Consider the following 15,951-nt stretch of genomic DNA (forward strand, 5'->3'; position numbering starts at 1 on the left):
ATACAACTCACGATATGTACCGTTTATAGGGCTAACCCCAGACACCCTGGCAGTGGAGAAGCTAGCGGGAGGCAGTCTGCCCTGGTTGTCACCTTCGAGGGTGACACCACTAGTGACCAAAATTATAAAAAAGGCCATTTGTAGGGATAATACCATCAAGTTATATACCATTTGATGTGCAATTTGCAGCAGAATATAGTTAAACAAACCAGAGTGAAATATCTCCATTCTGTCAAAAGTTACGGAAAGAAACCAGAGAGCAAAAATACAGCTCTTTGCAATGAAAAGGAGATTCCTTAACACAAATGGACCAATGAGACTGATGATTGGAAGAGTCAATGAGATGTTACTATGACAAAGAGTAGAATCCACAAGGTGCTAGTAAGGTGACACGCCAGTGGCGTCGCCAGGGGGGTGCGGGTGAAGCACACAGGGCTGGTGACACGCACTGGGGGGGTGACACACTAAAATCGCGGTGGTTAGGAGTAACCCTGTCATGTTGTATACCGTTGGATGTGGAATTTCGAGTTGAATGCAATGCAAAAGACCTGAGTGAAATAGCTCCTTTCCTTCAAAAGTTATGGCCAAAAAACCGGAGAACAAAAAATGCATGAATCCCTATGGAAAGTGAGCAGTATCACGTAATTACTCGCGAGTAGGTGAACTTGTCTTAGTCCATCGGAAAGGGCAGGATGAAAGGAATGCTACAACACCAGAATGGTCCTGATCCAATGAATGCAGCTCCCAAAAACACCTGAGAAGGAAGTCCCTCCCTCCAAGCAGATAAATGTATTGAGCACTATGGAAAGTGAAACTAAGCCTCATGGTCACATTTACTCACAAGTAAGCAAATGTGCCTTGGCTGGTGTGGAAGATCAAGTGAAGGAGAGTGCAAGGCTACCAGAATGGTCCTAATCCTATGCACCTGGAGCTCAACAAGTGCTCCAGAAGGCAGCCTCCCCCCCCCCCAAAGGATCAAAACAGAGGCTTCAGCTGATATGGTGAACCTTTTTGAGACTTGCAAAGCTGGCTGGATCCTGCCATTGATCTGGTTTAAACAGTTCTTAAATTGAACTGGGCACTGGGTAGGGCTGAAAACCTTACTGGTTTTGGAGGGAGGGAGTTGTTATTGCAGGCAGGCTACAGAGGAAATTCACTTGATGGAACAGGGCTGGCTTCTGTTTATTTAATTATTTGTTTTACTTTAATTATTTATACTTATTTATTTTAATTTGCCTGATGATGTCACTTCCACCATGACATCACTTCTGGTGGGTCTTGGATTTATTGTCATTCTAAAAAGTGGGTCCCAGTGCTAAAAGTTTGAAAACTGCTGCAATAAGGTGTTAGTAAGTTGACACCCTGGGGGGGGTGACACCACTAGTGACGAAAATCACTAAAATCACAGTTTGGAGGAATAATACCAGCATGTTATATATCAATCAGTGCATAATTTCATGCAGAATGTGTTCTATCTTTGTTCTCTCAAAAGGTACAGCCAAAAAACCAGTGGGGGCGGAATGATGGTACATCACCACGCCCACCACCAAGGCTGTTGCCCCGCCCACTGCATGGGGGGTGAAACGCTGGCATCCTGCACCGGGTGACACGAACCCTAGTGACGCCACTGTGACACGCTGGGGGGGTGACACAGGGGCTATGTTTGGGGGGGGGCGATGAGCACTACCTTAACTCCAGAGCCCAGGTCAACCAGGTGGGTAGCCCTAAAGGTTTAGTAACCACTCATGTGGTGTGCTTTGGGTCGGGAGTCGGGCCTGTGGCAGGGCGGTGGGCTTGAAGCCCCCACCTCTCGGCTTCAGAAGCTTCCCACCCTGTGCAGCTGGAGCTATGGGGCAGAGAGAGCAGTGTCTCCAGGGCCTGATGCCGCGTCCTAGTAGGACCAGCCCTGGTCAGTGGAGGCCACAGGTAGGAGCAGGAAGGAGAACAGGTGGGCGGCAGCATCCAGAAGCCACCAGGACCTGCCTGGGAGGCATCCCAGGACGACCCCCAGAGGGGGGCTGTGCACAAGTGGGAAGGGCCTGGATGCAGGGAATGGGATGCGGCATCAGGACCGGAGCCAGGTGGGAGGACAGCAGGGGGAAGGGGCGCCCAGAGGGTCTTCCAGGCCTGCCCTGCAGTGCTGCAGAGAGACCAGGCAAGAGGGAGACGGGAAGCCCCCCGAAGACGCCCCTCTCCCGCCCCGCAGCAAGCACCAGGCGGGGGACCAGCAGAGACCCCCGTCTCGCCCTTCGCTGCGCATCGGATGCTGCGTCCGGGAGGGGGAGGAGGGTCCAGTCAGGCAGTCCTTCCTCTGCACAGGCACCGCGAGGGTTAACAGGAGGAGTGAATGGGAAGCCAGTCCCTGCTCCGCCCCTTCCTCTCCTGCCTCCTCCAGGCCTGCAGTCCTCTCTGGTGGGTCCCTCTGGGGCGGTGAGTGGGTCCCAGGGCTCCTGGGGTGGGAGGGAGAGAAGCCCCAGAGGGGAGAGACAGCCAGGCTGAAAGGCCAGCCAGGAAAGGGAAGGGGGGCTGGAGAGGAACTGTGACACTCCTGCCCCCCCTGCTGCACGCTACCCTCTGGGGCTGCCTTAGAGGGCTCTGCTTCTGTGCTGGGGTGTGTGTGACAGGGACAAGGCCAAAGGGGAAGCAGTGTCAGAGCTGGAAGAGTGGCAGGAAGAGCCGGGCGCAGGAGGGACGCCTGAGAACCATGTTGGAGCCCTGGGACTGTCCCTGAAAGGGAAGGGGGTGGGGGCTTCTCAAGTGTCTTGTCTTTTAATTGTGTATCCTTCAGATCCTCCCTTCTTGCTTGGACTGTTTTTAGCTTCTTTGCTCCTCACATGAACAGAGGCAGGTGGAATAAAACCCTTTCCTAAGAGCACTGGAGTTTGCAGCCGAAAAGGATCCATCCAGCATCCTGGCCTGACCCAGGAAAGACAAAGCCCCAGATCTCTGCCCTGCCCTCACACAGCCTCAAAACTTCTGCATCATTCCAGGTGTGTGTCTCAGCGGGACAGGTGGGGGGGGGGGTTTCATTCCACTTACACAGCATTTCTCCATATTTGTCTTCTGCCACTGGAAGGAACTGGTGACGACATCATCACTAGTCACTGCCAGGTTGGGCACTACTTACTCCAAGGGTGCCCTAAATGTGCTTTATGGTACGTTTATGACACCTAGCACTGAGCTCCAGCACTATTGGCCATTAAGACAGGGCCCTTGGAGAGATAACAGAACTTCCACCCACAACTGTTCTGGGAAACTGCCCTGCCAAGACACCCGCATTACATCTGAGTTCCTCCTGCTCTGTTGCATCAGCCAGTCAGGGTTTCCCCTGCCCCAAATCAGGTCTAATTGCCTGAGTTCCAGGACATCACCTGGAATGGATACAGCACCTGTCTTGTGTGCTGCTCAAGGTCACTCCTAGTGACTGCGCTTTGTGAAAGACCAGCTGCAGGAGGACTGAATGGAGGCAGACATTGCAGCAGGAAATGTGGGTCACAGTGGACCTGAGACTCTTTAAAGGAGCAAGGACTGAAAGGAGAGGATGGAGGTGACTAGACAGGCAAGGAGGGGAAGAAGCAGGAACCAGGTGGCAGAAGGAAGAATGTGAAGCAAGTGGATAATAATAATAATAATAATAATAATAATAATAATAATAATAATAATACAGGTATTTATATACCGCCTTTCTTGGTCTTTATTCAAGACTTTATTCAAGGCGGTTTACATAGGCAGGCTTATTTAAATCCCCGTAGGGATTTTTTACAAATGAAAGAAGGTTCTTTCTTTCAGAACCACAAAAGTCCAGATGTTTCACTCTGATCTGGTTTCACATTCTGGCCTCCATCCAGATGGATGCTCAGAGCAGATGGAATAGCTCAGCTTCAGCTTGTCAGCTGCTTCAAGGTCGCACGGTGCCAGTGGCCTCGAACTGGCAACCTTGTGGATGTTATCTTCAGGCAAATGGAGGCTCTACCCTCTAGACCAGACCTCCTGCCCTGGATGTGAGTGTCTCACCCAACACAGGCATTTCTGGGTTGGGGAAATAGTGTAAAGTTGCAGAAGGAAGAGGGCACGAAGGTTCAATGACTTCCCATCAGGCTTGTCTCCCTCACAGGCAGTGGGATGGCATCAGGGCCATGTTGCAGACCGTCTCCTCTTTCGCATGGAGCAGAATCAGCACCTCTGCAGCCTGCTCAGGTAAGGGGGGATCCCCACAGCAATGTGCAAGGAACACCTTGTCCTGTCTTCCAGGCCTTGAAGGAAGCCTTTTTGTCTGGTGCTGTAAAATAGTGTATTTGACCACTCAGAAGAGTGCATGTGAACTCCAGAAGACTCCAACGGTTGGAGAGTTGGCTGATGAGTAAAATCCTGTAATTTGTCTCCTTTTATTGGGATGCCCTCACATGTTGTCAGATGTTCCTTTGAGTTCAGAATCTGTGTCTCTAAGCAGCACTCTCCCTTTTCTACTGCATTGGGGGGGGGCCCTCAATCATGGTGGCTGGAGTGAGGAGCAGCCTGGAGCCTTTTCTCCCCAGCTCTTCAGGAGTCCTTCACACACTGCACTGTCCTTCCAAACAGTTTTAAGTGTCCTGCAAGTCCCGCCAGGGAGCCTCTGCCCCCTCTGCCAGTTTGACACCATGGCACAGCTGCTACTGCTTGCCATTCACTTCATCATGGTTGGTTTTAGATTTGGGGGTTTGAATGAATGCCAGATGGACGTTTGCTTGTGTGTGAGTGTGAGCAAGAGAAGGTGGCTGAAGATAGGCAGAGGTTGTGACGTGGCCAAACACAACAGATTATGGCTCAGGACAAGAGCAGCTCAGAGAACATTGGCTGCCCTCCTTTTCCAGACACACCTTCAGTGAGAGCAGCTGAGCAGAGCAAGCAGACAGCTACAAAACCTGGAATGGCTGGCCATGTGTTAAGAACAAACTCTGCCCACAGGAAGAACAGCGCAGTGCTCAGTGGGCAGTGACTGAGGGGAGGAGGTCCTGGGGAGGCACTATGGCTGGAGGGGTCAAAAAGGGGCACAGCCAGCAGCACGATGGAGGTTGCTGACACAGGACAGGCTGAGCGTGTGCATGTACAAACTCTGGCCTGCTATACTGGAGTCAGCTATTCCTGTTACATGCAGCACAGTAATTGGGGGTTTGAATGAATGCAGATGGACTTTTGCTTGTGTGTGAGTGTGAGCAAGAGAAGGTGGCTGAAGCAGGCTAAGGTTGTGACGTGGCCGAACCCAACAGATTATGGCTCAGGGCAAGAGCAGCTCAGAGAATTTTGGCTGCCCTCCTTTTCCAGACAGACCTTCAGTTGTGAACAGCTGAGCAGAGAACATAAGAACAGCCCCACTGGATCAGGCCATAGGCCCACCTAGTCCAGCTTCCTATATCTCACAGCAGCCCACCAAATGCCCCAGGGAGCACACCAGATAACAAGAGACCTCATCCTGGTGCTCTCCCTTGCATCTGACATAGCCCATTTCTAAAATCAGGATGTGTTGCACATACACATCATGGCTTGTAACCCATAATGGATTTTTCCGCCAGAAACTTGTCCAGACCCTTTTTAAAGGCATCCAGGCCAGATGCCGTCACCACATCCTGCGGCAAGGAGTTCCACAGACCAACCACGAGCTGAGTAAAGAAATATTTTCTTTTGTCTGTTCTAACTCTCCCAACACTCAATTTTAGTGGATGTCCCCTGGTTCTGGTGCTATGTGAGAGTGTAAAGAGCATTTCTCTATCCACTTTATCCTTCCCATGCATAATTTTGTATGTCTCAATCATGTCCCCCCTCAGGCATCTCTTTTCTAGGCTGAAGAGGCTGAAATGCCATAGCCTTTCCTCATAAGGAAAGTGCCCCAGCCCAGTAATCATCTTAGTCGCACTCTTTTGCACCTTTTCCATTTCCACTATGTCCTTTTTGAGATGTGGCGACCAGAACTGGACGCAAAACTCCAGGTGTGGCCTTACCATAGATTTGTACAACGGCATTATAATATTAGCTGTTTTGTTCTCAATACCTTTTCTAATGATCCCAAGCATAGGATTGGCCTTCTTCACTGCCACCGCACATTGGGTCAACACTCTCGTCCTCCTGTCCACCACCAGCCCAAGATCTCTCTCCTGGTCTGTCACAGACAGAGCAAGCAGCCAACTACAAAACCTGGAATGGCAGGCCATGTGTTAAGAACAAACTCTGCCCACAGGAAGAGGTCATGAAAGCAGTGCAATGCTGACTGTGCAGTGATTCAAGGGAGGAGGTCCTGGGGTGGTAATATGGCTGAGTGGGGGCTCAAAAAGGGGCACAGCCAGCAGCACGATGGAGGTTGCTCACTCAGGACAGGCTGAGCGTGTGCATGTCCAAACTCTGGCCTCCTATGCTGGAGTCGGCTATTCCTGTTACATGCAGAACAGTAATGTAAGGAGTTCTGTGCTTCTGTGTAAGCAACAATGCAGCTTCTTTGCACCATCAAAGTGGGCAGCAGTCCCTCCAAAGAAGGCCACACTTGGGCATCCCTGTCTGGTGCATGCTGGAACAGAGGGATTTCTCAGGCTGCAAGGATGCCAGTGTGGCTGCTGGCTGCTGCCCGCTCTGCAAGCCGAGGTGCCTCAACTGTGCATCCCTGTCTGGGATTGCCAGGGCTGTGAGGATGCCACTGTGGCTACTGCCCTCTCTGCAAGTTGGGGTCTGTCTTCAACCACCTGCATCCTTCCTTTGGGCTCAATATAATTGAGGAATTCAAGGAATGGTACAGAAAGAGATCTTTAGGAATACCCACTATTGAAAGGAAGGTTAAATCATGTTCTGGGTCCCGTGTTGTGATGAAATAGTGCCAAGTGGGCAGTGGCTAAGGGGAGCAGATTCCAGGGAGGCAAAGGGCCAGAAGTGGAGGGTCAAAAAGGAACCTAGTACAGCGGCACGATGCAGGTTGCTCACTCAGGACAGGCTGAGCGTGTGCATGTACAAATCTGGCCTGGTGTACTGAAGTCGGCTATTCCTGTTACATGCAGCACAGTAATGTAATGCGTTTCATGCTTCTCTGTAAGCAGCAATGCACGATCTTTGCTTCTTTGCACCATCAAAGTGGGCAGCAGTCGCTCCAAGAAAGGCCACATCTGGGCATCCCTGTCTGGCCCCCACTGGGACAGAAGGATTGCGGTGTTGTGTATGTGGTGAAACAGTGAGGCGGTCTGTGAATATCTCCTGGACCACTTTTCAATTACTGGCAAGTTGCCCTGCCTCCCAGTCTAATACCATTGATGTTGCCACTGAATACCATAGATGTGGTCACTGAAGCGATGTGGCATTTTTCCTCAGGGCCACGTGTGTCATACATGGATGGCGCCAGTTCCGTTAGAAAAGAGAGTAGAAAATTACGTGCAAAGAACTGTTCTGATTTGCTAAATATACTGCAGGAAAATACCAGTTGATCCCAACTTAATTTCTCTTTCAGGCTGTATGCAAAAGAGCAGAGAAATGTTCTATCAAAAGGGTGGGACGTTCTCTCTGGGAACAGAACTGTTTTATTTTTTCCTTCCAGGGTTCGGTGTCCTTCGTGGAGGTGGCTGTGCACTTCACAGAGGAGGAGTGGGCTCTGCTGGATCCAGGCCAAAAGGCTCTGTACAGGGATGTCATGCTGGAGAATTATGAGATGGTGTCCTCTCTGGGTAAGGGTGTCCTTAATTCTTGGTGTGTAGGAACCAAAGACATGAGCTGCTATTCTTGTTTCCCACTGTTAGAATTGCTCCATAAAATGGGGCATGTAGTTTTGGAACTTGTGTTCTGAACATGCCTGATATTCCTTGCTGTTATAGAGCTGAGCATGACCTGACTGATGCTCTCTGAACCTGCAAAATGCACCACTTGTACCTGACAGTGCTGGTCACGCCTCCTCCAGTCCTTCTTCTGTATTGTTCAGCTTCTTTCCCCATGAATTGGTGGTTTGTCGAGGACTAGGCACTGCTGCTGGGGGGATTTTGGGTGACCTGCCCATTGGTCCTATCACCAGGGGAATGTGGGATTTCTCAGGCTGACTGAAGGGGCTGTGTATCCATGACCTGTGCCTGATGTCTCCAGAGAAACACTGGCCTGTTGTGCTGGGAGCATGATGTGGGTCTCCTCTGGTTCACTCTATAGGAGGTTTCAGGTCTAAAGTGAAGGGGGACAGGATTGAAGATTATTTATCCCGACTCCCACATATGTTTTCCAGATCACCTCCAGGGCTTGTGGCTGATGCCATCTTGGACTTGGTCTGTCTTGGCACAAAGAAAGTCTTTTGGAACATGCCACTTTACAAGCCCTGTTTGGGCATCAGAGCCAAACAGGCCACAGTTGGTGTTGCTCTGGTACAGAGGGAATCTGCCTTCTGAGTCACACCCATCTGGCTCAGTACTGCCTACACTGATTGACAGCAGTTGTCAAGGGGTTCAAGCAGAGATGTCTCCCAGCCCTCTCTTGAGTTGATGCCAGGGATGGTTTCTGGGTCTTCTGTGTGCAAAACAAGTACTCAATCACTGAGCTATGGCTGTTCTGGACTGAGAATCTGGTGCTCTAGTCTTGCTGAGAGTCCTGCTGAGGAGATGAAAAGGCAGGAGAAGGCCACCTGATTTCTCTGCTTGCTTAAATGCCCAGTCTCTTTGCAGAGAGGGAATTGCCAGAAGAGGATGGGGACAGCTATCCTTCAGGTTGACACTTTCCTTCCAGGGCAGGAGGTCTGGTCGAGAGGGCTGAGCCTCCATTTGCCTGAAGATAACATCCGAAGGTCGCCAGTTGAGCCAAGTTATTCCATCTGCTCTGAGTGTGGGAGGAAACTGGAGGCCAGAATGTGAAACCAGATCAGAAAGAAACATCTGAAATGTTGTAGTTCTTGAAAGATAGAACCTTCTTTCAATTGTAAAAATCCCAACGGGGATTTAAATAGCCTGCCTATGTAAACCACCTTGAATAAAGTCTTGAACAAAGACCAAGAAAGGCGGTATATAAATACCTGTATTATTATTATTATTATTATTATTATTATTATTATTATTATTATTATTATTATTATTATTATTATTATTATTATTATGTGCTGTGAGGTTGATGAGAGAAGCGTGGTTGGGTTCACAACTGGATTCCCAACTGGTTCATCATTCCAGCACTCATGAGCAGTGAGCCTGTACTTACATAAACCAGACTGACCCTTTCAGAACTGACCATGCAGCTGTGCAAGAGTACAGTGAGGTCACCTTTTGTCCTGTCCCATTCTGCCATTTTGGAGGTGGGGGCAGTCGTTTTGGAAAGGCTGAATATTTTGTATGCAGAAGGAACTCATTCTCTTGTTTCTTTCTCAGAGGAGTTTCCCAAACCTGCCTTTGTTACCCAGCTGGAGGAAGGAGAGTCTGCATTTTTCCAGGAGCACCAGGAAGAAGAGGAATCAGCAGGTAATTCTATTACACACAACACAGCTGAACACAGCAGTAGCTTTGTATCAGTGTGTGCTGGCTGACATTAGAAACCTCACCACTGCAACCAAAATTTTACACACAACACTGCAGAATACAACAGTAGCTTTGGATCAGTGTGTGCTGGCTGATTGGGGACACCTCACCACTGTAACCATAATTTTGGTCACATATCCCCTGAGGGAAAGCCCTCTTGTGCCTTTTCCGAAATAACACTGGGCACAATTCTAACCATGTCTACTTAGAAGTAAGTCCTATTTTGTTCAATGGGGCTTAATCTCAGGAAAGTGTGGTTAGGATTGCAGTCATTACCTACAAGGGATAGAAAAGCTGCTCCAATCCCAGGCTGAGTCAGGTTGCAACAAGCCAGGCAGTTGTAATTTTTGATTCCTGCACAGCAGGTAACTATGAATGGATTACTGAGGGGGCTACAGTCCTAAGCAATGCTTTTAATGGCTGCCTGGGGCCCCTCTAGGGGCCCCTCAACAAAGATCCTATCCAACTTTCCAGTGCCCATGCAGCCGCAATGCAGCCCTCACATAAGTGAACAACAATTCCCAAACCTTGAGGAGGCCTCCATGACAGCTCCCTCACTGTAGAATGCAGCAGGCACTCCATTAGCATGGCTACATCAGTGATGGAAAATTGGATAGGATTTGGCCTTAAGTCTGGAAAGTAGAGTGAGTGTCACAGGTGTCAACATTACTGAGTGTCAATGTTACTGAGCCATTGGGGAACAGTGATCATGCTGTGATCCGTTTCAACATGCGCATCCCGGGAGTCAGTGCCACTGAACCTGCAGGCATTTCCTTCTCAGAAAATATGCTAAGGTGTGGACATTTCTCTATGTCCCATTTCTCTATTGGGCTGCTCATCAAGCTTCTCTCGTTGTTCTAGGAAGCAGTAGAAAAGAGGAGAACAGGGAACCACGTGGGGAATCACCCAAAACAAACAGGCAGGATGCAGACGAAGTAACATTTAGAGACCAGGATGGATCAAGGAGGCAGGAGGGAAGGTCAGCATTTATATTGTCTGAGACGAGAAAGACCTTCAGCACCAGCACAGATCTTATTGTCCATAAAAAGACCCACACAAGGGAGAAAGCTGTGCATTACGACAGACCAGAGGAGCAGCGTGGAAGGGAGACAGAGGAATCGAGTAATAAAGGCGATGTTCTTCACGGGTGGGGTTGGAATGTCACCCCAGTTGATTCAGAAAATGAAACTGGAATGAGGGGGAAAGAACATCCTCAAGTGGCAGAAACCATCAGCTGTAAATCAGAACTTGGAACACATCACACAAACCGTAAAATAGAAAAACGATATAAATGCCTGGAGTGTGGAAAGAGCTTCAGTCAGAGCTCAGACCTGACTGTGCATCAAAGAACCCACACAGGGGAGAAGCCATATAAATGCTTGGAGTGTGGAAAGAGCTTCAGTGTGAGATCAAACCTGACTGTGCATCAAAGAACCCACACAGGAGAGAAGCCGTATAAATGCTTGGAGTGTGGAAAGAGCTTCAGTGAAAGCAGAGACCTCATTGTGCATCAAAGAACCCACACAGGGGAGAAACCATATAAATGCTTGGAGTGTGGAAAGAGCTTCAGTCAAAGCTCACACCTGACTGTGCATCAAAGAACCCACACAGGGAAGAAACCATATAAATGTTTGGAGTGTGGAAAAAGCTTCAGTCAGACCACACACCTGTTTTTACATCACAGAATCCACACAGGGGAGAAACCATATCAATGCTTGGAGTGTGGGAAGAGCTTCAGTCAGACCTCAAACCTGTCTTTACATCACAGAATCCACACAGGGGAGAAACCATATAAATGTTTGGAGTGTGGAAAGAGCTTCAGTAAGACCTCACACCTGTCTTTACATCACAGAAGCCACACAGGGGAGAAACCATATCAATGCTTGGAGTGTGGAAAGAGCTTCAGTCAGACCTCAAACCTGTCTTTACATCACAGAATCCACAAAAGGGAGAAACCATATAAATGTTTGGAGTGTGGAAAGAGCTTCAGTCAGAGCTCAGATTTGACTGAGCATCAAAGAACCCACAAGGAGGAGAAACCATATAAATGCTTGGATTGTGGAAAGAGCTTCATTCAGAGCTGCGACCTGACTGAGCATCAAAGAACCCACATGGAGGAGAAACCATATAAATGCTTGGATTGTGGAAAGAGCTTTATTCAGAGCTGCGACCTGACTGAGCATCAAAGAACCCACACCGGGCAGAAACCATATCAATGCTTGGAGTGTGGGAAGAGCTTCACTGCAAGAAGTAGCCTGACTGTGCATCAGAGAACGCACACAGGGGAGAAACCATATCAATGCTTGGAATGTGGGAAGAGCTTCAGTCGGAGCTCACACCTGACTGTGCATCAAAGAACCCACATGGAAGAGAAACCATACAAATGCTTGGAGTGTGGAAAGAGCTTCAGTGAAAGCAGAGGCCTGATTGTACATCAAAGAAACCACACAGGTGAAAAACCATATCAATGCTTGGATTGTGGAAAGTGCTTCACTGCAAGAAATATCCTGACTGTGCATCAAAGAACCCACACTGGGGAGAAACCATATCAGTGCTTGGAGTGCAGGAAGAGCTTCAGTCACAGCTCACAACTGACTGTGCATCACAGAATCCACACAGGGGAGAAACCGTATAAATGTTTGGAGTGTGGTAAGAGCTACATTCTGAGTTCACAACTGATCCGGCATCAAAGGACCCACACAGAATAGAAACCATATAAATCAGGGAACGCCAAACTTGCTTTACATATGAGCCACATACAATAGACTTCAGAAGTCTGAGAGCCACAATATTTAAGAAGCACTTAAATTTGCAAAAATTTAAATTTGTAAAAAGGTTTACTTATCATGAACTAAATAGTTACTTACTTGAACATATGTTTTAATCCACTTGACTCTTAGTTTAAGTACAGGAAATAACAGGAGGGTTTGAGCATGCTGGTGAACTCCCCTTCTCAGTGGTGCTATGGCAGGGTCAGTACTATGAACGGGAAGCAGGCAGGCAGGTCAGTGATTCAAGTCTTCCTGAGTGGGTGGGGCTTCCATGATTCCCCAGACTGTATGTCCCCTCCCTGGTGTAATAGCTAGTCCATGAGAAAAGAGTCCTCTGGAATGTCCATATAGGAACTGGATACCACTTCCATTTGCCTCCATGCACAGAATTCACCTGTTTGCACTAGAAAAGGGCAGCCTAGGCCTATGAAGAGCAGGGCTCAGAGCTAGGGATAGGGGCACTGAAGGATCACCTCCTTTTGTGGCTCTCAGCTGTACCTTCACAGAGAACCCCAAAGTGACTTGAGTGTCAGTGGGGCAGGTAGAAGGACCCTGCCATGGTACTACTGAGAAGGGAAGTTCACAGGTAAGCTCAAACCCTCCCGTTCTGTAGTGGCTCCATGGCAGGATCAGTCCTATGAATGGGAAAAGCTCAAGCCGTACAACCTCAAGGGTGGGAAGAACCCGAGTCACTAGCAACCACGCTCTGCAAAAGGCACCTGGCAAAGGCTCCGTCTCGCAAAGCATAGGAGTCAATTTTATGACGTTTGATGGAAGTGTGAGGCAAGCTCCAGATGGCTGCTCTTCACACGGACTCTTGTGTGAGACTCTTGTGAGAGAAGGAAAGGCACAGAGCACTGCAGTGGTAGCAGAGGCCAACCACCGCTGTACCGTTTCCGATGTTAGGAGTGCGAGGATTCCCATCAGCACAACCTACGCCTTTTATACCCCCTTAGAAGGTTCCAGAGTCATGCTCACATGCATGTTGGCAACCTTCAGTCTCGAAAGACTATGGTATCGTGCTCTGAAAGGTGGTTCTGGAACAGCGTCTAGTGTGGCTGAAAAGGCCGGTTCGGGAGTGACAATCCCTTCCACACTGGGAGCAAGTGCAGTCTGTCCCTGGTCTGTCTCCCTGGCTATGGGCCTTCCTTCTTTGCCTCTTAGCCTCAGACTGTTGGCCAAGTGTCTCTTCAAACTGAGAAAGGCCATGCTGCACAGCCTGCCTCCGAGCGGGCCGCTCAGAGGCCAGGGTTTCCCACTTGTTGAGGTCCACTCCTAAGGCCTTCAGATCCCTCTTGCAGATGTCCTTGAATCACAGCTGTGGTCTACCTGTAGGGCGCTTTCCTTGCACGAGTTCTCCATAGAGGAGATCCTTTGGGATCCTGCCATCATCCATTCTCACGACATGACTGAGCCAACGCAGGCGTCTCTGTTTCAGCAGTGCATACATGCTAGGGATTCCAGCACGTTCCAGGACTGTGTTGTTTGGAACTTAGTTCTGTCAGTTGATGCCGAGAATGCGTCACTTCTCTCTTCTCTCATGCGCACATAAGGACAATAGTTCTACCACCCTCCTGGAGGGCAGAAGGTCCCTCTCTGGTAGGGTGCAGCCTCCCAGACCCACAACATGGAGTCAGGCCTAATGAGGTGGAGCCCAAATAATAGGGGTTGCTTCTTTGTCCACGTCCGGTGCTGTTTCCCAGCCAAAATTCCCAGGTGTGTGTTTAGCAGCCTTTTCCATTTATACAGATGTGTTTCTTTTTTCCAGAATGCTTCCTGGGAGGGAACATGATCTAAGGCTGCCCTCCTTCCATTGCAGGGAACACGGCAAGTCTGAATGGTCTTCCCTTGTTCTCTGGAATTATTTTTCTCCATTCAAGTTTATTTTGGCTATAATTTTGAGAAGCACACAACAAAGCACTTTGATACCTTATCCCTGTGGTTCTCACACATTTAGCACCAGGACCCACTTTTTAGAATGAGAATCTGTCAGGACCCATCAGAAGTGATGTCATGACTGGAAGTGACATCATCAAGCAGGAAAATTTTTTAAGAATCCTAGGCTGCAATCCTTCTCCCACTTACCCAGGAGTAAGTCCCGTTTACTATCATTGTTAAAGAATTTACATAGTAGCTTGTTAAAAGTACAGGTCTGTCACTTTTCCCCAAATGCAGTCACATACCAGGGTAGCATCAAGTGGGTCCTAGTGGGTCCAACCCACGGTTTGAGAAACATTGCCTTGTCATAATAGATAGACTGTGAACCTGGACATAGGACAGCAGCTAGGATGGATGTCCCCAAGGTGTTTTGATACAAATCTTGACGGGGAATAGAATTGCTTATAAAGGAGTTACACAGACTTGAATCTTTCTCATATGACTGCAGGCGGCAATTCTCTGCGTCAGGTACGAATAGACTGTCTTGTCCTTCCCAGGGCAGAGATAAGAGCTGCTGCCTAAGGAGCGTGTTCATAGGATCTCTGCAAGAGTCACCACTCTAGTCTGGCCCCCTTTCAATCAGCCTCTGCTGATTGTGGAAAATGTGGCAATTATTCCACATGTCTTTGCAATGGAGTAACAATCTTCTATACATTTGCTTTGTACTAAAATGCAAGTAGTTAATTGTAAGGTATCAGCATACTGGTATTGGACACCCCCTTCCTCCAGATTGGTTACCAGGGATGTGAGATTTGCTTGGTGGGGCTTCCAATGTGCTGCCCTCCCCCATCGTCCTCTCTCCCCACCTCACACACACAGCCCCTTTGGTACTGCAGACGCTAAAACTACTTGCAGAGCGAGAAGGGTAAACAGTTCTTCAAGAGGATCTGCTGAGCCCAGAGAATGGTGTAGCCAGGAAGAGTAGACCTGGTCAGTGGGAGCCCCACATAAGAGCAGCAGAGAAAAACACTGTGAGCCACATTAAGAAGCCCTCACTTGTGCATCATCCCAGATTAGTCCCAAAGGTGGAGTTGTTCAGACATGGAATGGATATAAGATTCAAACAATGAAATTAAGCCATAGGCTAAGAGCTCCTGTTAGTCTAGGTCAGGACATGGAATACCACAAGTGGGGGGGGGGTGAGGCAGGGGTGGAAATTTTCTGAGCTTCTGCCTGTTGAACTGTGTTGCTTTGAACTGAGTATAAAAGGCTGACTGAGTCCAGTTAAACTTTGCCCATGCTCGGAGAACACATGATCTGCGGACACGCTCCTTGTGCCTTGCTTGGTTAACTTGCAATAAATAGCTGTCTCTGCACTTGCCAATGGGTGGGTTATTGAATTGAGGCACACCAGGGACACTGCCTTCCGGTTTGGGGGGGAGCAACAGAACTATTGTACAGTGTATAATGACACAAGCATAGTTAGGTGCTCAGAGGGATTCCTTGTCTAACCTGTAGTGCTGCAGAGAAAGCTTGCAGAAGAAAGAAAGAAAGAAAGAAAGAAAGAAAGAAAGAAAGAAAGAAAGAAAGAAAGAAAGAAAGAAAGAAAGAAAGATGCCTCTCGCTTGCCCCCAAGAACATAAGAAGGGCCCTGCTGGATCAGGCCCAGGGCCCATCTAGTCCAGCTTCCTGTGTCTCACAGCAGCCCACCAGATGTCTCAGGGAGTACACAAGAGACTTGCATTTTGCTGCCTCCTCCCTGCATCTAGCATTCTATTTACCCTCACACACACACACGCACACGCACACGCACACCC

At 48.8% G+C, this 15,951-nt stretch overlaps 1 protein-coding gene across 1 annotated transcript in view; it reads left to right on the forward strand.

The window, feature by feature from the left end:
• Nucleotides 1-15,951, forward strand: part of LOC136640525 (uncharacterized) — a 117,019-nt gene that overhangs the window by 15,637 nt on the left and 85,431 nt on the right. Inside the window, 2 exon segments of the mRNA XM_066615683.1 lie at nt 10,787-11,384; nt 12,540-12,546. Coding sequence (XP_066471780.1) covers nt 10,787-11,384; nt 12,540-12,546 — 605 coding nt within the window.

The sequence above is a fragment of the Tiliqua scincoides genome, chromosome 2 (assembly GCF_035046505.1).
Source record: "Tiliqua scincoides isolate rTilSci1 chromosome 2, rTilSci1.hap2, whole genome shotgun sequence".
NCBI lineage: Eukaryota > Metazoa > Chordata > Lepidosauria > Squamata > Scincidae > Tiliqua > Tiliqua scincoides.